General features: G+C 41.8%; 1 protein-coding gene across 5 annotated transcripts in view; it reads left to right on the forward strand.

Moving 5' to 3' along the window:
* nek8 (NIMA-related kinase 8) overlaps positions 1-25,156 on the forward strand; it is a 56,426-nt gene that overhangs the window by 23,442 nt on the left and 7,828 nt on the right. For all 5 annotated transcript variants that reach the window (XR_005944280.1, XM_041198204.1, XM_041198206.1 and 2 more), the window contains 4 exons: positions 2,307-2,383; positions 3,059-3,176; positions 18,816-18,966; positions 19,887-20,050. Coding sequence is in view for 4 of the 5 variants with exons in the window: in XM_041198204.1 (XP_041054138.1) it covers positions 2,307-2,383; positions 3,059-3,176; positions 18,816-18,966; positions 19,887-20,050 (510 nt within the window). In the remaining variant the exon portion in view is untranslated. The remainder of the gene's footprint in view (positions 1-2,306; positions 2,384-3,058; positions 3,177-18,815; positions 18,967-19,886; positions 20,051-25,156) is intronic.

Consider the following 25,156-nt stretch of genomic DNA (forward strand, 5'->3'; position numbering starts at 1 on the left):
TTAGGGAGTGCAGCACTGCCATTGGTGCCATTTTCCACTTGAGACATTAAACCAAGGTCCCTCCTGCCTGTTTGGGTGAATGTAAAAGAACCCATGGCACTATTTTGAAGAAGAATGGGGGGGGGAGTTATCCTGGGTGTCCAGGCCAATAGCTATCCCTTAATCAACATCACGTAAACAGATTATCTGGTCATTATCATGTTCTTGTTTGTGGGAGTTTGTTGTGCACAAATTGGCTGCGTGTTTTCTACATTACAACAGGGTCTACACTTCAAAAGTGCTTTATTAACTGTAAAGCGATTTGAGATGTCTGGTGATCATGAAGTGCAATATGAGTGCTATCCTTCTGTTATTTTCCATTCAAATTGCGCAATAATGTGTTTGATGCTAGCTGGATTCAGCAGACTTCATTGTTGCCACAGTAATTTTTATTTATATCTTTTATTTTACTTATTGTGGGATTTTTTGTTTAAAGGACAAATGTTTTTGCTAAACAGTATAAAGATATGCTCCACTAGTCAATCTCCCTTTAGCAATAAATGCTTCAGCAAAGTCTCTCCACAATTCATCAATATAGAAATCATTTACGCCTCGTACAAGTTAAAGTTCTGCTTGAGTAGACCTGTTTTGAAATTGCAACCCTCCAAATGTGAAAATATTGGTCACCAAATTGGTGGCAACCCAATCTGCTTAATCAGGCTTAACGTTCTATTAAAAGCTCACTGGTGGCTCGGGTTATAATGTCCCAACTATAGGTGCTTTTTGTTTTCAGGTCTGTGTTCAGTTTCTTTGCCTCAGCTGGGGTGGCAGCTTGCCCTTGGAATCTGGAATAGCCTGTGTTCCCATTTCTCATTGCTCTTCAGCGATCCATGTGTGATACGCAGAAGTGCGACACATAGTGTGTTGGAACCTATGGCCAAAGCTTGTATTTTTTGAGATTGACCCTCCCACTTGTTAAGAAAATCAAGATTAAAACTGAGATTGGAAATCAAAACTTCTGATTGAAACAATATAAAAGGAGACAGAACCGTCAGGGCTCAGTGGATGAAGTTGATGAGTCCAGTGGTTCAGTACAGGCAGGCTGAAGAAAACAGGGGCTAGATCCAGAAGCTGAGAATAGATGAATATGCAGTTGCTGTTGCTGTTTCTGTTACTTGAAGATAACATTGATGGATCTACACCAACCAGACCACCATAGGCAGAGTTGAGGTTGTGCAGACGTGTGCCATTGGACCTTGGGTTGGTTGTGTGCTGATGTCAGCTGGTGATCAGGTTAAATCCTAAAAGAGGAGCTGAAATTCTTTGCGAGGAAGACAGAGTTTTGAAGGGACTTGTGACTGAGATTATGAACATACATGCTGACTAGACTGCTAAACCAATTTGAGAGATCCGTCTTAGTTGTATCACGTAATTTAGTTTATAATCGACTGCCGTTTGCCTTTGCCTGTTAATTCATGTTTCTCTTTTATAGATTCTGAGTTTTAGAAAAAAAGATAGCTATCTAAGATGGTGTTTAGTGTTTGCTTTGGTTGATTCTTGTGTAGTAAAAATTCTTATGTTTTAGACCGTGGAACCTTGGGGCTTCATTCTTTCAGTAAATAACTGAGATTTCGGATTTCCTTTTTTAAAGAAAAGTTACTGATCTTGATTGAGATTATAAACAGTAGATTGGTTTGGCAGTAATGATTCTAATGATCAAGTAACCATTACGAAGGGCAACCGATTGTTCGTGGACTAGGTGTTTGGGGGTACGGAGGAAACGTTCAGCTCGCCACAGACTACAGAGAGAGAAAAATTCCTGCGTCATTGAAATTTCAAGCACATTCTTATTGTAGCACCACAACATTTTAAGATTTATTTGCAAGAGTGCTTCCTTTTCAGTCATGCACATTTATGAAGTATAGCAAAGTCTATGAAAAGCTGAATAAGTAGTCCTGTCTTAGTGAACACTCAGCTGGCATTGCAAGTGAAAACTCAGAAATAGGACAATCTAATGGAAGTACTTTGCAAATTTGTTTCTGGGCCATATCCCCTGTGTCTTGGATAATGACTTGGCATTGTTCCCATTTATAGGAAAATTTGTGGCATTTTCAGTAGGGATTTTATTATCGCTTTGAAAATGGTTATCACTATGTATTAAGCAAACATACTAAATGATAAAATGCATCGAATTGTGTTAAGCAGAGAGTGCAAATTATTATTTTGAATTAGGTACTGCAAACAAATATGTAGAAGAGGCCCTAACTGTTTAAGACATTTCTCAGATGCCACCTTTGTTTCACACCTTTCCCACTATTCTATTTCAGACAGAGGGATAATAATGTCATTTGGAAATGGTAGCAATGGTTGTCTGGGTCATGGCACTTTTAATGATGTCACTCAGGTAAGTGCAACTTTCTTCCATGCCTCATTTCATTTATGCCTCAAGTTTTTTCTTCTTGTTTATTTTTTCCTTTTTCCTGTCCTGAATCTCCCAGTTCTTGCTGTATGTGGTTTCACTGCTCCAGTTGCCCTTTGGCACTCAAGTTTTGGTAGTGATGCCCTACTGTAGAATAGCCTACCCACAGTCGCTGTCATTGCTCCACCATTAGCAGCTGTATCTTCAGCTGCTTTAGCCCTAATTTCTGGATTTCCCTTTCTAAACTTCTCCTTCTCCTCCTCCTGTAAGATGCTCCTTTGTTAAAGAGAGAGGTTTTAAGTGGCTCCAGTGAATAGCACATAAAGTGCTAGATAAATGCAGCTTGTCATCATGGGTTACACACAAATGATGGCACTTAGATAAGGTACCCGCTGCGTATGGAATTGTACCCAAACATTTAGTTATCACCCATTGAGGAAGAGGAGTTTGGAGAAAATTAGCAACAAGAGTGGAAAAATAATATAGTTTAAACGAAACGCCTTTTCTAGCATTAACTATAGTAACACCTATGGTACCTGCAAGAAAAATATTTTAGAGAGGCCAAGGAAACACCTCTGTAGTTTGTTCAAAAATCAATGGAACACCACATTTTGCAGCTATTGTGTTGTGATGTCTTGGTTTTTGGATCCCTCCCCACAGCCCAAAATTGTTGAGGCATTGCTTGGATATGAGATTGCCCAGGTTTCGTGTGGGGCATCACATGTTTTGGCAGCAACCAATGACCGCGAAGTGTTCTCATGGGGAAGAGGAGACAATGGTGAGAATATTTTTGTTTGAAATATAGTCTCTATAAAATGCTGCATAATATTCAGTCACTTCCTCTTAGCTTTCTGAAAACCATGTTAAGTCTTACTGTTAAATGAAATGCCCCTTTTCAGCAGTTGCCTAACTAATCCACTGTTAGCCTATATTAGAGCGCCAGCCCAGGAGCATTTTGAGATGGTCTGATGGACCGTGTTTTGTTCTGTTTCTTTAGCTTTGAGCCAGGAACCTATCTGACAAGTCTCCATGGTTGGGTAATGCTACACATGGATGCATTTTTATGACCCTCGTAGTGATACTCTTCCCTTGAGCTGATGGAATGCCAAATGATGAACCTCAGTGAGATTTGAACCTGTAACCTTTTATTTGCAAGCTTGGTAGTTTACTACCTGAACTATCCTAGCACAACTTGAATGGAGCAAAAAGCTATTAATCTTCAGGCTTTTATTTAATTGTTCTAAAACATCTAAAGAGTTTTAAGGTATTTAGTTAATAAATTTGTTAAAGAGCTAAAAGTCACCTCACTGGGAGAAATTCTAAGCATAAAATTACAATATTGTGAGTGCATGTATAAATCTATTTAACGTAAGATGGCATTGCATCATATTAAGTGAATTAATCAGATTTTTTTGGTACAAATTATCATGCCACAAGAATACTTTAATTTAAAATACAAGATTCTTCCAGGTGAAGTATATATTATTGATCTGCAGTTTAATAAAGTTAATTGTAGAGATTGTTTGCATTTTTACAGTCAAGAATATGTTATGGCCATGTGAGGAGGGGTAAAGATGAATCCACTATCATATCACTCCAAGTCTAACCATAACAGTTTTCTTGAAGGATCTAGAATGCTGAAGGAATTTTCTCAATATCTGTGTTTCACCATTCATGTGCTGATTGCAAAGAAACAAGTTTGGAAGGCTTTCTTGAGGTTAAAAACAAGGGTTAGTTGTTAGTGAATTAAAAAAAAAATACCCAGGTAAAAATAGCAAAAATATTTAAAAAGGTAATCCTGTGGCTCTCAACCTTTCGCAACCACACACATACACAAAATTTACAAGTGATAATGTAGATAGTTACTTTCTTAGCCAAATTAAAGTCCAATGCTGAAAGGTAAAAAAATTGAGAGTTTACTGTTTTGAATCCTTTGCTTGTCACTGTGACCGCAGCAGAAAGTTTTACGCATTCGCCTTTAGATTCCAGGAGTCCAGTTGAAGCCTGTGTAACTGCAATTGCTGAAGACAATTTCCTTTATTTAAAAAAAAAGTAATCTGTCTCTTCCAAAAGTTGATGATTTTTGCACCTGAGGTTCCTTTTGATGGAAATTCACTATCTCTGTGCTGGATTTTTTTAACTGTAAGAGAAGAGAGAAAAGGGAGTATATTACTACCCCTTTGGCGGGTTTTCCAGACTACTAACTGCTTCTGTCTTTAAAAGCTTGCATGAAAGATATTTCAAATATGACCTCCCCATAATGATTTCACAAGGGGTTTGTTAATCTGATATCTGAACCGACAGTTGCTTTTGTTTCAAGGCAGGGTTGGGGGGTGGGCGGGTGGTGAATAGATTCTATAATGTCCCAGCCATTAACTGCCTGAATGAGCCACTATCCATTTTGATGAGATAGGAAGACATATCTCCACATAATCATTGTTCTAGCAGACTTTCTGTCTCTGCTGGTGAGATAGTCTTGCAGAAATTAAAGTGCTATGACCAGTACATTTCAGTAAATCCCTTTGAAGTGATTCTTGACATCCTCAAGTGTGAAATTCCAGAGAAGGATGTCGTGGCATGTCTGAATTGCAATCCACAGTGGAACCTTCCAGAAGCTGGAATGCCTGATGTCAGGTGATGTGTGCCAGCCATCTTTAGTCAATGCCTTTTCTTGTCTTTAAAAAATCCTTTTTAATAGTTCAGTATATGTTTGGTCAGCTGGAGAAATTACAGGTTAACAACGCTCATGCAGAAGTCACGTAATCTTGATGAATATTGTATGTAAATAAAATTCAGTCTCTATAATTCTAGGTCTACAAATTCATAATTTATCAAACCCCATGCACTATATTTTACTATAGCTTGACTACTTATTACTGTCCCACTGTTGGTTTCTGAAATCCACCCACTAGCCAATCCTGAACCTTGTCATCTCCACCCCTACTTCCAAAAACCTTCTAAAAATCTTCCTCTTTGACAGGCCTTTCACACCTTCCCTAACATTTCCTATTTTCCATTGTTTCCTCCTTCTTGGTGATCACTGTTTCCCATTAGCACTCTGCAGCATCTTTTTGTACAGGAGGAGAGCCATTGAGATACAAGTTCTTATTGCTGAAAGAAGGTTGGATGGACTTTTATCTGAAATAACATTTAGTGATGTAAGGCCTGTTAACATAAAAACGCTGATGTGAATCCAGCATTACATTTCAAGGTACCACATGTTTTCCCCCCTCTAGTACAGTTAAAAGGCACTTTTACACTCGCACCTGCTTAGTTTGGATTATGGGAGATGAGAACCCTTACACGGCCCTCCTCTATTTACAGAGTGAACATTGACTCCCTTATTCCCACTGGTATTATTGAAGACATAGGAAAGCCAGAGAATGAACACCAGAGTCCTATAATCCAAACTGAACAAGCGGCAATGTAGATGTGCCTAATAGTAAACAGTCAAGCTAAAGTATTCTGTCAGACTTATACTTGCCATGCTAATGGAGGTACCAGCAGGGTGCTGTGAGCAGTGTTCACCATCTGTTGCCTGTGTCTCCATCTGTCATCTGAGGGCTGATTCATCTGTACTTGTACACACTATATCAGCAAGGAACAGTGCTCTGATGAGACTGTGCAGTCGATGGGTCAGGCTTCAAATTTATTTGGTGGTCAGAATCTTAGTCACACCAGGTAAATAGCTTTGATGCAACTCAAGGTAAGACTCAAAAAACTTTTTGTTCCACAGTTTCTTTTGTAGGTGAAAGGTATTTTTATCTAGCTCAAAGACCTGGGACAGTGGGATTCAAATTCCCTCCTTCAGCCACTGTTTCTAATTTATATTGGGATTTGCTTCACTTCTGCCTATAGGTCCATGGCAGGCAGATTCATAAAACAGAAACCCATGAGCATGACACTGTCACGACACATTGATCTCATGATGCATTCCTGTAGCTAAGCTTTAAAGATGGGTACACCTGACAGATTAATCTGATTACAGTTAGAATCATGACACAGCACAGAAAGTGGCCATTTGGCCCATTGTGCCTTTGTCAGCTCTTGGAAAGAGCTGTTCAATTATTCCCACTCCTTCTTTCCTCATAGTCCTACAAATGTTTTCTTTTTAAGTATTATATGCACTTCCCTTCTGCAAGTTATTTTTGAATCTATTTCCACGACATTTTCAGGTAGTGTATTGGAGGTCTTAGCAACTTGCTGTATTTTAAAAAAAAAAATCATCTCCCTTTGATTTTTTTGCCAATTATCCTAAAACTGTATCCCCTGGTTACTGACCTTCCCCTGAGTGGAAACAATTATTTAAAAAATTACAGTAGGCTGGAGCGAGTTTTTTGTGAAGTTTAGGCATTGTTAGCTTGGGGTCAGTGAGCTCAGAATGCCATTTGTGTTTTCAAAAAATAAACTATAATATTTTTAAACTTTTCATTCACTTATTTCTTTTGTAGTCTACCCTGATGGCTCAGTTGGTAAATGCACTTCCCACAGTGGAACTGTGCTTGCATATCAGGGAGATCCCACTCTCTTCATTGGTACATGCTGGCTGGCTGATACCAGCTAGGACAGCATTAGCATTAGCATTGCTGCCTTTGACTTCAGCACCCTGTAACAAAGGAGGAAATATCAGCTAGGGTTCTCACTGCTATTTGCTTTCCAGTGCCTCCTAGTGGAAAATGTGTGTAAGTGAATATCAGGTGAAGAATAGGCATTGTTGTGGTGCTCCCCAAGACCAAACATTGCCATATAGGCTTGCACTTGTATGAGTTACTAAAGGGCAACTAATGCTGAACACAGCATGAGTGAGCACTTTCAGAAGAGGAAGGGAGAAGGTTGAAAAGAGGGAGGATGATAAATGACATCTGACTCTATTGACACAGTCAGTGTTTTGGGGACATGGCCTGTGTGCCACATTGGAGATGATAGTGCAAAACGGGCCCCTTTCCCCTCAATGCTACTCCAGAGTTCTTCCTTCTCAATGCTGCTCTGGGGACTTTAACAATGTTCTGCTGTTGCTATAAGCTGAAATGACTATAGTGTGGGCGGCAATTCCCTCGAGATAAGGAATTCCTGCCCATACTGTGCAACTGTAATTATTGTACAGCAACGACAACAAAGCATGACCTTGCTGGGAGTCTTGAAGAGGCATTAATCGACTAGAGAGGGGAGAAGCGTCTCCACCTGGCTATACTTGCTATCACTGCCCTGTCCAGACCATCATGATGACAGTGAAGCTCCCAACACATAATCACATCCTTGCATCTCCTCTGGCACCTTTTCCTCCTTTGAGCGCCTAACCCTTTTCTACTGCTTGAAGCTCCTTTAAAATCCTAATTTCCATCATATCTGTAAGTCTGTCTCAAGTTTCTCCCCAAGATATGTGGGCAAGGTTGATTACTGATTATGACATGGTCGTACAGGTTGACAACCATCGATAAGATAAGAAACTAGAAGCTGAATTGTCAGCCATATAAATACTGTGGCTACAGGAGCAGGTCAGAGGCTGAGAATTCTGTGGGGAGTAACTCATCACCTGACTCCTCAAAGCCTGCCCACCATCTATAAGACACAAATCAGAATTGTAATGGAATATTCTACACTTGCCTGGATGAGTGCAGCTCCAACAATACTCAAGAAACTCAAAATCATCCAGGACAAAACAGCCCACCCACCTGATTGGCACCCCATCCACCACCTTCACAATGGCAACAGTGTATACCAACTACAAGATGGCACTGCAGCAATTCACCAAGGCTCCTTCAACAGCTCCTTCCAAATCCATGACCTCTACCATCTAGAAGGACAAGGGGAGCAGATGTATGGGAACATCACCTGCGAGTTTCTCTGCAAGCCACTCATCATCCTGACTTGGAAATATATCACTGTTCTTTCACCTTTGCTGGGTCAAAATCCAGGAACTCCCTCCCTAACAACCCAATGGGTGTTCCTATACCACATGGACTGCAGCAGTTCAAGAAGGTGGCTCACCACCTCCTTTTCGAGGGCAATTAGGGATGGACAATAAAAATGCTGGCATAACCAGCAATGCCCACGTCCTGTGAAAGAATTTTTTAAAAAAGCTTCTTGCCTGATTTGGTAGTTATACTAATAGTCTCATCATATCTTTCAAAGTAAGAAAATTTAGTGAGGGTTCTTGCTTTTATCTTCAAAAGAATGATTTAAGTTTGTCTGGTTTAGAGTGACATGTTGTACTGGAGGATTTCCTTTTATTGCTCACTTGCAGTTTAAGGCATGCATAAAATATGAATTTTCTGAGACCCAAAACTGCAATCCAGAGTTAGTACAGGAATTAACTGTCTTCTGTTCCACGAAACTGCCTTATTTTAATACTGCAGGTGAAATTGGGACTGAAGAGCTATGCAGAAATCATTCACTTAACGCCACTCTCCTCTCAGCAATCTCCTCCACTGAAAGTCAGTAGCCTTTCTGCAATCACTGGGATAACACTATATAGGAGCAGTAGAACAGGCAAAGAAGACAGGCACTATAGGAATCCAGAAGGGCGATTAGTTGACCTTTGCCAAATGCAATATGGCATGATTTCTTTCATGATCTCTGCCTCCACCTGAGGACCCCAGCATCATAGATGCCAGTCATCAGCCAATTCGATTCACTCCCTGTGATATCAGGAAACAGCTGAAGGCGCTGGATATTGCAGAGGCTATAGGCCCTGACAGCATTCCGGCAATACTACTGAAGATGTATGCCCCAGAACCAGCCGTGCCCCTAGCCAAGCTTTTCCAATACAGCTAAAACATTGGCATCTACCTGGTAATTTGGCAAATTGCTCGGTATGTTCTGTTCACGAAAAGCAGGACAAATCCAACCCAGCCGATCACTGCCCCATCAGTTTACTCCCGATCATCAGCAAAATAATGGAAAGTGTCATTGACAGTGCTATCAAGTGGCACTTACTCAGCACTAACCTGCTCACTGATGCTCAGTTTGGGTTCTGCCAGGGCCACTCGGCTCTTGACCGCATTACAGCCTCAGTCCAAACATGCATTTGACCGAATGTGGCATTAAGGAATCCTAGCAAAACTGAAGACAGTGGGAATCAGGGTCAGTCATCTCAGTCCTGGGACACTGCTGCAGGAACTCTTCAGGCTAGTGTCCTAGACCCTACCATCTTCAGCTGATTCATCAATGCCCTTTCCCTAATCATAAGGTCAGAAGTGGGGATGTTCGCTGATGATTGCACAATGTTCACCATTCACGACTCTTCAGATACTGAAGCAGTCTGTGTCCATATGCAGCAGGACCTAGGCAATATTCTGGTTTGGGCTGATATGTGGCAAGTAACAGTCATGCTACACAAGTGCCAGGCAGTGATCATCTCCAATAAGAGAGAATCTAACTATCTCCTCTTGACATTCAATAGCATTATCGTCGCTGAATCCCCCACTATCAACATCCTGGGGTTACCATTGACCAGAAACTGAACTGGACCAGCCATATAAATACTGTGGCTACAAGATGAGGTCAAAGACTGGGAATTCTACTGACAGTAACTCACCTCCTGATTCCCCAAAGCCTGCCCACCATCTACAAGGTGCATGTCAGGAGTGTGATGGAGTACTCTACACTTGCCTGGATGAGTGCATCTCCAACAACACTCAAGAAGCTCGACTCCATCCAGGATAAAACAGCTTGCTTGATTGGCACCCCATCCACCACCTTAAATATTCACTCCCTCCACCCACAGACGTACAGTGGCAGCAGTGTGTACCATCTACAAGATGCACTACAGCAACTCACCAAGACTCCTTCGACGGCACCTTCCAAACTTACAACCTCTACCACCTAGGGCAAGCGCAGCAGATACATTGGTACCTACAAGTTCCCCTCCAGGTCACATACCGCCCAGATTTGGAACTATATCGTCGTTCCTTCACTGACGCTGATTCAAAGTCCTGGAACTCCCTTCCTAACAGCATTGTGGGTGTTCCTACAACATATGGACTGCAGTGGTTCAAGAAGGCAACTTACCACCACCTGCTCCAGGGATGGGCAGCAAATGTAGGCCTAGCCAGCAGTTCCCATGCCCCATGAATGTTTTTTTTAAAAATTGGTTTGGAATGTTTATTTTGTGGCGGCTTTTGCTTTTGCACTGTGGCCGAGCAGATGTTGTGATAGTCAGTGACAGAGGAATGGTGGAGTATGGGACTGTGGTGCCTGTGGAACTCGGGTTGTGGCTACTGATATCGTTCCGATATAAATTCTTCACAGATTGACTGGGCAGAAAGGGGCTATGAATGTTGCCTCCTCCCCTCCTATTCCTCCTCCTCCTCCTCCTCCTCTTCCATCTAGTTGGTAGCAAGGACTGTCCGCTCATGATGATGACATTGTGTGGTGCAGGCCACTATGATTCTTGATGCCCCGGCATATCATCAACAGGTTGCCCCTGTCCAGTAGCCATTTGGCTTGCCATGTTGGCTCAAATGCAGCTGGCATTGTGGACTGCCACAGAATGAAAGCATCATGACTGCTGCCAGGATATCAGATGTTGTCCTGTATGATTCACTGCCTAGGTTCACACACCAGCTGAACTGTGAGAGAGTGGAATCCCTTTGGTTCTGGAACAGGGCAGACTTGGTATGCAGCATACGCAAAGTGATATATGTGCAGTCGATGGTACCTAGACCATTGGGAAGCCTGTGATCCTGGCAAAGCCACGTGTTCACTCTTTTTGCTTGGGTCTGGCAAGAGAGAATGAATTGTAGTTAACTCTCCTTGAATAGAGAGCCTCAGTGGCCTCCCTCACATTATATTGGATGGCAAATTGTGAGATGCACAGTTCGTAGTGCATCCACGTATCACAGTATCTTTACGGTGCAGAAAGAGGCCATTCATCCTTCGAGTCTGCACTGGCTCTCTAAAGGAACATTCCACTGAATCCAACTCCCCTGCCTTATCACTGTAACTTTGCGTATTCTCTATTTTCAAGTAGCAATCCAATTCTCTTTTGAATACCTTGATCGAACCTGCCTCCACCACCCTTTCAGGAAGTTTGTTCCAGACTCCAACCACTCTCTGAGTGAAAAAATTTTTCCTCACATCACATTTACTCCTTTTGCCCATTATTTTGAATCTGTGCCCTCTAGTTCTTGAGTGGGAACAGTTTTTCACTATTTACCCTGTCCATACCCTTCAGGATCTTGAATAACTCTTATCAAGTCTCCCCTCAGCCTTCTTTTCTCCAAGGAAAACAGTCCCAACCTCTCCAGTCTATCCTCATAGCTACAGTTCTTCATCCTGGGAATGATTCTTGTGAATCTCCTCTGTACTCTCTCCAATGCCTTCACATTCTTCCTTAAGTATGGTGCTCAGAACTGAACGCAGTACCCCAGTTTAAGCCTAACCAGTGTCTTATACAAGTTCAACATAACTTCCTTACTCTTGTACTCAATGCCCCTTTTAATAAAGCCTAAGCTACTATATGCTTTATCAACTGCTCTCTCAACACGCCCTGCCATGTTCAATGACTTATGTACGTATACACCGAGGTCCCTCTGTTCCTGCATCTCCTTTAGAGGCTCTCCCTTTATTTTATACTGTCTTACCATATCTTTCCTGCCAAAATGAATTACCTCACACTTGTCTTCCCAATCCACCAACATGTCTATGCACTTTTGAAGTTCAAGACTATCCCCATCATAGTTGACAACATTTCCAATCTTGCTTGGGAACAGCTGGTTTATGCACAAGCCTTGCAGTTCACCATACACTACTGCTTGTAGACTTTTGCAACTTGAAACTGTAGTGTAAAGAGTTAAATATGTAATGTTAAATGTGTAAATAGACTGTCTACATCATCAGTGATGTAAGATCACATGACAACAGAGCATGCTGAGAGAGAGTTCTATGAGAAGTTTTGGGCTAAGCCTTGTACTGTATATCGTTAGAAAAATGTTTGATAAAAGGTAAAGCTTACCAACAGCCTTGCCTCCAACAACCTCTTTGATCCTAACCAAGGACAACTAAAGTTAAGACTCACAATGACGCTAACAGATGGTGGCAGCGGTAAGGACAACAGGTAAAGCACCGAGTAAACAGCCCAGTGACTGAAAAAACAGCAAGAAAAACAACTGCGAGGAAAGGAAAGCATGGGAACAAACATCCACAGAACTCGAAGAAAAACTAGAGTAAAGAAAAGCCATGGAGAAAATCTTACCCTTACCAAAGTTCTTCGAACACTAGGAGGGCCAACATCAAGGTGAGAAGTGGCAAAGCTGGCTTTATAGGTTTGCCAGGTAGAGAACTGCTTTGGGACTAAAGAGAAGCCTGGCAAGGAACAGGTCAATACCCTTCTCTACGCCATAGGTAGTGTGTGGATGGTGTAATGGTTAAACAAGGCATAAACACAAAACAGCGACATACAAAGATGTTATAAAAGCTTTTGATACATATTTCAGCCTTAGAAGGAACAAATCATAGGGCTAAGTTCAATAGACATACACAAAGACTGAGAGAAAGCATGGATTCCTTCATTTACAATTTATATAGACTAGCTGAGAATTGTGAACATGGAGCTCTGAAAGACTAATTAATTCAGGATCGTACTGTTGTAGGAGTCTTAGAGGTGACTTTATCAGATTTTCTACAGTCGAGGGAGGATTTAACACTATCAAAGGCTGTGCAGTTAACAAGGTAGGCAGAAGTGAGAAAGCAAAATTGTGCATTTATTCAAGGTGACAGGGAGATTTTGTGAAGTAAAACAACTGACACGGTGTAGTTTGTAGGACACAAAAGTAACAGCGCTCCTGCTCACAAAACAGGGCAAGAGCAAAGAGGATACAGTAGCCACCATTACTCAGTGTTCTCGCTATAGTGAGAAAAGACAATCAGTGCAAAGAGTGCTCCACCAAAAATGCAGAGTACCGTTCCTGTAAGAGAAGAGGACATTTTAAATCTGTATGCCGCAGCAAAAAGCACTTAACTCAGAAATTCAAGGAGAAACCAATTAAAACATGTAGCATTCAAAATATTGAAGATGGAAAAGATAATGAAGTGCCATTATTGGGAGAAATTATAGGATCTCATGGGAATCATTGGCGCGCAGACATTATGGTCAATGGACATAAAACATGCTTCAAATTAGACACTGGAGCAGAAGATTCAATTCTTTCAGACACAACAGTGGCTAGAGCAAGACTTCCTGCAGCCATTGACCATACAACTCTACGGTCCAGGAGACATTTAACTGAAGGTCAAGGGACAGTTGACTGCTACACTTCAGTACAGAGGAAGAGAAATCACAGAAACTTTGTATGTGATTTAAAACCAAGAGTGTTCACTATTGAGCTGAAAAGATTGCACAGATCTACAACTCATCGATAAAGTAGATGAATTGGGAAGCCAGGACAAACCGAAAGAATTCAGGACAGAATTTCCAAGATTATTCAGAGGTCTTGAGAAGACTGAAACCAGTGCTCTGAAGCAGGAGCACCAGAACCTAATAGGATCAAGTGAAAACCTTGAGAAAACCAGGCAGAAGATTTCCCATGAACTAATTACTGGGAAGGGCAGCTTGCATCAAGCAAGAAACAGATGGACACACTTGAGCATGAAAACAAGAGAGATAAGCCTGAACAAGAGGACATAAGTTTTGCTGAAGATGTGGAGTCCTAAACTTCTTTGACCACAACATTTCTTTCAGCAGCAACAGAGAGGCTAAGTGAAATTCGAAAGGCACAAAAAACAGATGAAGAATGAACACAACTTCAAGAATACTGCATCAAAGGATGGCCAGAGTACGTTCCAAATAATCTCATCCTGAAGCAATACTTCAAGCAGTGAAGACATCTCAGTGTCGTGAAGGCTTGCTGATATATGATGAGAGATTGGTCATACCTAAAGTCTTCAGACTTGAGATCATTCAAAGAATGCACCAGGGACATCAGGCATTACAAAGTATTGTGCTAGAGCGCGAAAACTTGTTTGATGGCCAAGGATCTTAAAATCGTTTGAAGAAATGATTTCAAACTGCATCACCTGTGTGATCCATCGCTAGGAGCAAAGAGAACCACTGAGAGTATCCTCATTTCCATCCAGACCGTTGGAACGGCTCAGAATGGACCTTTTTGAACCGAAAGGAAAGATATTCCTCATAGTTGTTGACTTTTACTCCAGATGGCTTGAGGTTAAGAGTCTGCATGGTACCACCTCGGAAAGCTGTCATTGCGTCACTAAAAGAAATTTTTGCCGTGCATGGCATTTCAAACCTACTCATTTCCGAAAATGGCCCACAGTTTTCCAACACATGTTTTAAACAGTTGACAGAAGCCTTTGGATTTGACCACACGACTGGCTCACCCAGATACCTGCAGGCTAATGGGGAGGCCGAACGAGGAATAAGGACGGTAAAGGCTTTGTCGAAGAAAAATGACAATATCAACTTAGCACTGTTGAGCCGCTGTTTCACACCACCCCAAAATGGTCTGGTCTGTCTGAATTTCTAATGGGAAGCTGACTCTGGACTCAACTTCCTGTTCTTCTGCACACGCTTATGCCATACCTCAAAGCAGCAGATATAGAGAAAGTGAAAAAGAGGATGAGTATTGTGCAAATCAAACCAGAAAATATAAGCAATGCCATAGAATACATAACGTACCAGAACTCCAGGAAGGCATTTCAGTATGGATTCATGATCAAAATTGTGAAGGCCAGGTTTTGGAAAAAAACACTACACCCTTGATCTTATCTTCTGGAGATTGAAAGTGGAATAGTGAGAAGAAACAGAAGTGCACCCATACCTACAAGAAGAAGACCTTCAATGGAATGGACCAGTTACCTGGAAGATCCAGAAATGACCCAAATAGCATGCTCGTAGTCTCTGATCATTCACACACTACTCTACCAAGTTCGATAAAACATGGAGGACTTGAATCCTATACATCCTCTGAGAAAGCTAAGAACAATGTCGGGGAGATTGGTGAAACCACAGCAGTTATCTCTGAGAACCAGGGGTGAAGACAGAGACTTAGTAGGAATATATAAATAATGCATTTAATAGAGTCAGAGACTTAAGGGGGAGATGTTGTGTAAAAGGTTAATGTTAAATATGTAAGTAGAATTACATCATCTCTATCAATCCTAACCAAGGACCATTGAAGCTAAGACCCACAACAATAGAAACATAGAAAATAGGAGCAGCAGTAGGTCATTCAGCCCTTCGAGCCTACCCTGCCGTTCAATATGATCATGGCTGATCCTCTATCTCAGTGCCATACTCCTGCACTCGCCCCATACCCCTTGACATCTTTAGAGTCCAGAAATCTATCTATTTCCTTCTTAAATATCTCCACAGCCTTCTGTGGTAGAGAATTCATAGGTTTACCACCCCCTGAGCGAAGAAATTTCTCCTCATCTTGCTCCTAAATGGTCTACCCAGTGTCCTGAGACTGTGACCCCTTGTTCTAGACCCCTCCAGCCAGAGGAAATATCATCCCTGCATCCAGTCTGTCCATCCCTGTCAGAATTTATATGTTTCAATGAGATCTCCTCTCATTCTTCTAAGCTCCAGTGAATACAGGCCTAGTTGATCCAATCTCCTCGTACGACAATACTGCCATCCCAGGAATCAGTCTGGTGAACCTTCACTGCACTGTCTCTATGGCAAGTATATCCTTTCTTAGGTAAGGAGACCAAAACTGCACACAATACTCCAGGTGTGATCTCACCAAGGCCCTGTATAGCTGCAGTAAGACATTCTTGCTCCTGTACCCAAGTCCTTCACTACTGAAGGCCAACGTACCATTTGCCATCTTAACTGCTTGCTGCACCTGCATGCTTGCTTTCAGTAATTGGCATACAAAGACACCCAGGTCCCTTTGTACATCAACATTTCCCAATCTGTCACCATTTAAATAATACTCTGCAATTCTGTTTTTCCTGCCAAAGTGGTTAACTTCACACTTATCCACGTTATACTGCATCTGCCATGTATTTGTCCACTCATTCAACCTGTATAAATCATCTTGAAGCCTCTTAATACCCTCCTCATTGCTCACATTCACACCAAGTTTCATGCTGTCAACAAACTTGGAAATGTTACGTTTGGTTCCCTCATCCAAATCATTGATATATATTGTGAATAGCTGGGGACCAAGAACTGATCCCTGAGGTACCCCACTAGTCACTGCCTGCTACTCCAAAAAAGACCCATTTATTCTTTACTCTGTTTCCTGCCTGCTAATTCTAAACCCGTGCCAATATATTACCCCCCAGTCCCATGTGCTTTATTTTTACACACTAACCTCTTGGGTGGGACTTTATCAAAAGCTTTCTGAAAATCCAAACACACCACATCCCTTATCTATTCTGCTAGTTACATCCTCAAAAGACTCCAGTAGGTTTGTCAAACATGAGATAAAAACAAAAAACTGCGGATGTTGGAAATCCAAAACAAAAACAGAATTACCTGGAAAACTCAGCAGGTCTGGCAGCATCGGTGGAGAAGAAAAGAGTTGACGTTTCGAGTCCTCATGACCCTTCAACAGAACTGGGTGAATCCAAGGAGAGGGGTGAAATATAAGCTGGTTTAAGGTGGGGGAGAGAAGTGAAGGGGGGTGGTGTGGTTGTAGGGATAAGCAAGCAGTGATAGGAGCAGATAATCAAAAGATGTCACAGACAAAAGAACACAGAGGTGTTGAAGTTGGTGATATTATCTAAACGAATGTGCTAATTAAGAATGGATGGTAGGGCACTCAAGGTACAGCTCTAGTGGGGGTGGGGTGGAAAGGCTTGCAGGGCATAAAAGATTTAAAAATAATGGAAATAGGTGGGAAAAGAAAAATCTATATAAGTTATTAGAAAAAGCAAAACGGAGGGGGAAGAAACAGAAAGGGGGTGGGGATGTAGGAGGGAGTTCAAGATCTAAAGTTGTTGAATTCAATATTCAGTCCGGAAGGCTGTAAAGTGCCTAGTCAGAAGATGAGGTGCTGTTCCTCCAGTTTGCGTTGGGCTTCACTGGAACAATGCAGCAAGCCAAGGACAGACATGTGGGCAAGAGAACAGGGTGGAGTGTTAAAATGGCAAGCGACAGGGAGGTTTGGGTCATTCTTGCGGACAGACCACAGGTGTTCTGCAAAGCGGTCGCCCAGTTTACGTTTGGTCTCTCCAATGTAGAGGAGACCGCATTGGGAGCAACGAATGCAGTAGACCAAGTTGGAGGAAATGCAAGTGAAATGCTGCTTCACTTGAAAGGAGTGTTTGGGCCCTTGGACGGTGAGGAGAGAGGAAGTGAAGGTGCAGGTGTTGCATCTTTTGCGTGGGCATTGGGAGGTGCCATAGGTGGGGGTTGAGGAGTAGGGGGTGATGGAGGAGTGGACCAGGGTGTCCCGGAGGGAACAATCCCTACGGAATGCCGCCAGGGGGGGTGAAGGCTAGATGTGTTTGGTGGTGGCATTTAGATATTTTTTAAGTGTCCTGTTTTTTTTTTATTCATTCATGAGATGTGGGTTTTGATGGCTGGGCCAGCATTTATTGCCCATCCCTAGTCGCCCTGGAGAAGGCGGTGGTGAGCTGCCTTCTCGAACCATTGCAGCCCATGTGGTGTAGGTACACCCACTGTCGTGTTAAGAAGGGAGTTCCAGGATTTTGACCCAGTGACAGTGAATGAACAGTGACATATTTCCAAGTCAGGATGGTGAGTGGCTTGGAGGGGAACTTGCAGGTGGTGGTGTTCCCATCTATCTGCTGCCCTTGTCCTTCTAGATGGTAGTTGACATGGGTTTGCAAGGTGATGTTGAAGGAGCCTTAGTGAATTACCATATCCTTTATAATATACTCTAGCATTTTCCGTACTACTGAGGTTAGGCTAACCGGTCTGTGATAACAGAGAAACAACTATAGAAAGCACCAAACCCTTGTAGAATTGTAGCCAGAAGAAATCAACCAGCAGCTAACTTATGAGTAGTTGATAATCTCTTTAAAGAGCTGTTCAGCGGGATGGGCATGTTTAGCTGTGCAAGATGAAGAGAGTGCACTGGGTTGAAAGTCCACTCAGAGCATCCATAAAACGAGTGCTTATGAACCCAGTGCACTATCCTTTATGCCACTATCAGCAACTTCTTTAGCCCTTAACACTACCATTAACACTCCCTTTGTCTTTTTGTCCATGACATCTTTGTCAGTCTCTCCTTCGTCCCCACCTATCGCTGACCTTCTATCCAGCTTCACCTGCTCCACCCCCCTTAACCAGTATAAATTTCATCGCATTTCTACTTTAGCTCTGAAGAGAGGTCATACGGAGTTGAAACGTTAACTCTGATTCTCTCTCCACAGATGCTGTTGACCTGCTGATTTTTTTCCCGGCATTTTCTGTTTTATTTATGCTTATGAACCCAATTGTTTGCCTATTGGCTCTTGATTTTCTCTTCTATTTCCATTAAAGGTCGGCTTGGCTTGAAAACTCAGGAGTCACACAATTCTCCTCAGCAAGTGAATGTTCCTTCCGAACATGAGGCCCAGAAAGTTTTGTGTGGCATTGACTGTTCAATGATTCTCACAACACGGAATCACATATTGGCCTGTGGGAGTAACAGGTAACGGGGATCTTAGAACAATACAAAAATTCAGCAATGCCATTACATTTTGATTTATTATCATTTGAGTTAACACTTTTTGAAAAACCTTATGGTGTGTTAGTATATGGTGCCACTTCTGGGGGGCACCTGGCATCTGCTATCCACTTGGCGAAACCTCATAGCCACATTTGTCAGTTATTTGATGGCTAATGAATGACACTTCTCCTTGGTAGGAGGATCTCTTTAGGGTTGAGCTGCTATGATGATATGCTTGGCATGGAAATTGGGACCAAGTCTGGCCTCTGAGAGATCCTATACCTGAATCAGCCAAGTTCTCAGTACTTGAGATCAGTTAACGATTGGCCAGCCATCCTGTCTCACCAATGGAATCTGAAGGGATGAACTTGTCATCAGGACTAGGATTAATTCTACTGAGCTTTAGAAACTCTGCAAGCCAATGTCACAATGGCTAGCATGAATCTAGTTGGACAGCAGTGCAACTCCATTAGTATCCTTATGCCCACATGGGGAACCTTCAGCCTTGGCTTTGCAACCTGCACCTATGCTCTAGTCTTGGGTAAATGGATTATATTTGTACTAGGAGACATTATACCCTCGATATTGAGCAGATAGAAACCTTGCAGGTGGGTGTAAATTGTTTAGTAGCTTGATCTGGAAACTCTTAAACATGATGATCAGGTTCCATGCATGTCATGCACCTGGCAGATCAAAAAAAAAAGGTCTTCCTCACTGTCAACTTTGGTTCTTCAGTTTGCCAGCATCTGTCAATGGCTAAAGTTCCCTTGTGTAGAGCATGCCCATTCCTCGATCTAGCCAGAAGGATGTGTGTCAGTGATAAATGCTAAAGTGCAGTCTCTGTATTGGATTTGATTTTATTATTGTACATTAACTGTTTAAAAAAAAATTCTGCTTCTCAGATTCAACAAGCTTGGTTTGGATAACTTAACTGCAGCAGAGGATCCTCATCCTTCTAGTCAAGTTGAAGAAGTTCATATTTTCACTCCTGTGCAATCATACCCCCTTAATGAAGGAAATATTGTGCATGTGGATGTTGGGACAGCTCACTCTGCAGCGACTACAGGTGAGAGACGCTATTTCAAAAGCAATTGCCTCCTTTGGCTCCAGAGACTTGAGCTCAAAGGTATAGACTGACACTCCACTGCAGTTCTGAGAGTGTGCTGCAATGTTGGAGGTGCTATCCTTTGGATCAGATGTTAAACTGAGGCCCTGCCTGCTCTCTTTGGTGGATGTAAAAGATCTCATGGGACTATTTTGAAGAGGAGCAGGGGTGTTATCTCCTGTGCCCTGGCCAATATTTATTTCTCAACATTACAAAGGCAGATTATCTGATCATTATCATGTCACTGTATGTGGGAGTTTCCTGTGCATAAATTGGCTGCTACATTTCCTACATTACAAAATTACTACACTTAGAAAGTACTTCATTGGCTGTAAAACGCTATGGGATTTCCTAAAGTTGTAAAAGGTGATTATGTAAATACAGTTCTTGTTTTTTTTAATGGCTTGGTGGTGAAGGAGCATGCAGAATAGAAGGTATCAAGTATGGGCCTTGGTCTGTGTTGAGTAACCATGGTGCAGATTTCACCATCATTGGCAAAGTGAAGGTGCTTGTCATTGACCTTGAAGAAAGCTGCGCACAAAGACTTAGCACTTTCTCTCTGGCTATCCCTCTCACTCCGTCTCATTCATCAAGTAAGGTAAGCAGCCAATCGCATTGAAGTATTTCCACAGACAGCAAACCAGAAAATAAAATGCACTGAATTTTTCAATTTTAATTAAAATTTTAGAGAAAAATAAATGATTGGGGCGTACATGTGGCATAGTAGATTCCATGATGGAAAGATTTAACATTCCACAAATAGAAAATTTGTTTTTCAGGGCCAGTGCAGATGCTCAGCAGTAAGTATGAAGTTTGTACACCGTTTAAGAAAAAGACAAGTTACACCTCATTCAACAAGGAGCAATTTTTCAAGAGCTTTAAAATCAAGCCTAGCAGAGCAAAAGAGATAATTCTCATCGGTTCCCTATGGGGAACTGTAGGATCACTGACGGCAACTTCTGGGTTGCTGTGTTTAACTACATCTGTGTGGACTCCAGAATTTGCTGTCAGCTTCAGAAGATTAATGACAGCGAATACTGATAGTTTGGCCATCATTACTACTACAAAATCTGGGCTTTGACCTTGGGGAAGTTAGCAGTTAGAATGTTATAATTGCCTGTAGTACCACTAGTGAAGGGACGGAATCAAAGCAGCCAGGGTTCCCAGTCCTGGCATGATGGGAAACAGATTTGTGTGGGCACAACAGGCTCTGTAATGCTGTCAGTCATTGGGTTCAGCTGTGGATAATGGTCGTGAAGCGGTGCTGAAGGAATGCTAGTGCTTGTGAATCTGTATCCCTAATATCACTTTATTTGGCTCGACATACGTATTTTTGATTCCAGTGCAGCAGCATGGGATGTTTTGCCATGTCAAAGACACTATATATATATATATATATATATATATATATTATATACTTACCTACACACAAGCTGTTGTTGTAATTATGTAATGCTGTGGTTTCTAAAGTGACAGACATCATCACTGTTGGAATTTTACAAATACTTAAAAAAGACAAGAAAGGACCATCCGGCCAGTGAATATTCCCCCGTCTTGTTGGACAGTGCAGTTTAGTGTGGTCTGCTCAACCACTAGTAATGCCAACTCCTGAACGAGAGTAAAAACTTGGGGAACTTCCTCTCTGGGCTCCTTTTAATATAATCAAATAAGCTACAGAACACCATTAGTTATCCATAATTCATTACTAGATACGGCTAACCAGCATATCCTGCATTCCTTTTTCCTCTTCTGCCCCCACCCCGCCTCTAAGTCTCAATATCCTTAGGAGCAGAGGACTGTACAGGACTGATAAAGACCATTTCCATCACTTCCGGTCTCAAAATTCTGAAATTTCATACCACACTTTATCTGCAATAGCTTTCTCAAGCCCTGTCTACAAAAAAATCATCCATCACTTGCAAGAAATTGATAACATTCCCTGCTTTCACCATTCTTCAGAGGTAGCCTATTTTACACATTAGCCACTGTATATGATAAAGCTAGACACCTTCCTTGAAACAAAACGCAAAATGGTAATTTATATTGTGCAATATATAGACAAGCTCAGTGAAACAGAACTTGTGAAACAATGAAATGTCATGGCCTGTAACTTCTGGACTCTGGGGCGTGTAGCTGGAGGATGTCTCAAAGATGCGCTGGGGTACCTGGAAGCCCTCAGGTAAGGATTGCCTGGTAATTGCCCGGGAAGTTCAAACTTCCATTGGGCAATTGCCCTACCATCTGAAAGTACAATTTAAATCGCAAACTTTGGATGGTTCTGACTGTCTTACATTAATAGTTACCCAGGAGAAGTGAAAAGAATTAAAACCACTTCTAGCTCCTGTGTAAGTATAGTACTGACCTTCCACCCCCCCCACCACTTAACACTAACCTGGAGCCCCCCACTGGACCCCCGCCGACCAACCCGGTCCTCCCCTAGCTGACCACCCGAACAGTACCCCCCCCCCCCCCCCCCTCCCCCCCAACCCCAACCCCAACCCCAACCCCACAATGGCGTCTGAAAGTGGCTAGGCCTTTAAACTTATCTGCTTTATGGCAGCTAGTGCTGTTAAAAAAAAGGCGCATGGCTTCCTTACCTCTGACTCTGCAGCCCTTGACTGAAGGTTTCCAGAGCACACTTTCTCTACACAGTTCTCACCTGGCCTGATTTGGAAGATTGGGCGAGAAAGAAGAGACTGGATTTCAAGGCAAGAAACTAGGAGCAGAGTGGTAATCTGACTCTGATTGCCACTCTGCAGAAGTTTAGGTTGCATGTTTTTGATGCGCCACCTGAGAGTGTGGTGGAGGCATGTTCAACTGAAGCATTCAAAAGGGAATTAGACTATGATCTGAAAAGGAAGAATGTGCAGGGGTATGGAGAGAAGGTGGGAGAATGGCACTGAGGGAGTTGCTCATTCGGAGAGCTGGTGCAGACTCGATGGGCCTCCTTTTACTCTAACGAATTTATTATTCTGAACTGAAAATAGAATGGTAAAGTTGCACTGTGATAGTACTCTATGCATTAAAACTGCACTGTGCTAATATGCATTAAAACTGCACTGTGCTAATATGCATTAAAACTGCATTGTGATGCTATGCATTAAAACTGCATTGTGATGATATGCATTAACATTTATACATGATCGTAGGCTCTGATTTAAAACTGTTTTTGAAAAAAAAAAGGCACTAGAAATAATCTGAAATAGTTCAGGTAATTGCTTTGCACTACAGTAGTTAAGTTTTAAATCCCAGTAAAATTACATACTTGAAGCTACCAACCACGTTCTGCTGCTCCTGGGGCTTCCTGTTCTGTAGCAAAAATCAATAATACATTCAGTTTTGGCACTGTATTAAGTGCTCCTCCTATTAGCTGAACTATGTAGTAACACTGTCTGTTATTCTATTAAAAACAGAAGAGCATTAACCTCATAGGACATCGTTTAAGGATTGCAATTGACTTTATTAACCTTGTGCTAGGATTGAAATCAGCTAGGGCTCCTATTCCTTTGTGCCATTCATTGCTCGTTATATGTAGGTGGACTTTGGTGACTTAATAAACCTTGGCAGTGATGTTTTATAAAGTCAAATAGCCCACTGGCATTCAGTATCTTGATTGAAAAAGTTATTTAGTGAGGTATTTCAGGGCACCTTCCACTTACAGGATGATACTTGGTATAAATGGAGGCAAAGAAAGTTGCTGAAGGGGAGGAGATGATGGGTCGGCAAGAACATGAATGTACTATGGAAGGCTAAATTTCGGGAGTTGAGGAAAAATGAGAAATGCAATATGAGGACTCGTATAAAGACTCTGATTTGAAAATTGCCTTTTACAACAGTAGACTATTAGCAGAGAAGCTTGAGTTTCTTCTCTGTAACTTTTACTCATTGTCACTGCCTGTAACTTGTTTATTGTTGCGAGGAACTTGAAACATTATTTACTGCAAGTTAAATGTGGAGTTAAACATCAGTTACTGAGCCACAACAGGCATTTCGGGAAAATTATAGTTTGCCTCTTATCCTGCCACTTTCTTCAAATCTTTCCAATATCTGTTTCATGAGAAATCTCCTCTTGTTGAAGCTTTCAGTGGCCATAACATGCTGTTGTGCTTCTGACATGTAATGAAAATACTTCACCACTCATCAGGATTTTGTCTTTAATCCATAATATAAACAATTTGCTTAATTGCCACTCCTGTCCATCACACTTCCGATGTCACACACTGTCTAATGTCAAATTCTGTTGTCACTCTTAAAAATATATATAAATGCTGGTATTTGCAATGCACAAAAAACCTCTTTGCTAAAACATGCCAGACCTGTAATGACTGTAGAGTCTTAATTGATATTCCCACAATCAAAGCCAGCGTTCTGATCTCCAGCAATTAACCTTTTAAATGAGCACAGCTCCATGTTTACCTAACATGAATTACAGTTGTAGCCTTAAAATACAGGCACAGCTGTACTTCAGCAGTAGAATGATGCATCATATTTTACACAGTATAACATTCCTCTGATTTATCATCACCAGCGATACAGTAAATTCACTAGTTTGTTTAGATGTCACACTTTGTTGCGGACATAAAACAGTCTAAATTGAGAGAAAGCCAGTGACTTTAGCGTTTAAAGGCAAAATACTGTGTATGCTAGAAATTGGAAATATAAACAGAAAATGTTGAAAATACTCAGCATGTCAGGGGCAGCATTTGTGACTTGAGAGTACAGTGGACTAGTAGCTATGGTACTGCACTAGTCCTCTAAAGATCATGATTAAACTCCATGCCACCATATCAAGTTGTTGAAATTGAATTCAGTTTGTGGGCAGGCATCAGTAAAATGAGCATGAAAGCAGCCGAACTGTCGTTAAAAACCCTACTCGTTTCTTAATGTCCTTTAGGAAGGACTTGCCTGCATAACTAAAGGTAGGCAAAAAATACTGCTTCGTTAGTCCCATCCAAATCCCAAGAGCAAAGGAAAATGCTGCTTGAATCAGTTTCTCACCTACATCACAAATAGATGAGTCCCACCCATCAACAACATTATTTGATCAAACAACAATTAAATTTTCGT

The sequence above is a fragment of the Carcharodon carcharias genome, chromosome 10 (assembly GCF_017639515.1).
Source record: "Carcharodon carcharias isolate sCarCar2 chromosome 10, sCarCar2.pri, whole genome shotgun sequence".
In the NCBI taxonomy this organism is placed as follows: Eukaryota; Metazoa; Chordata; class Chondrichthyes; order Lamniformes; family Lamnidae; genus Carcharodon; species Carcharodon carcharias.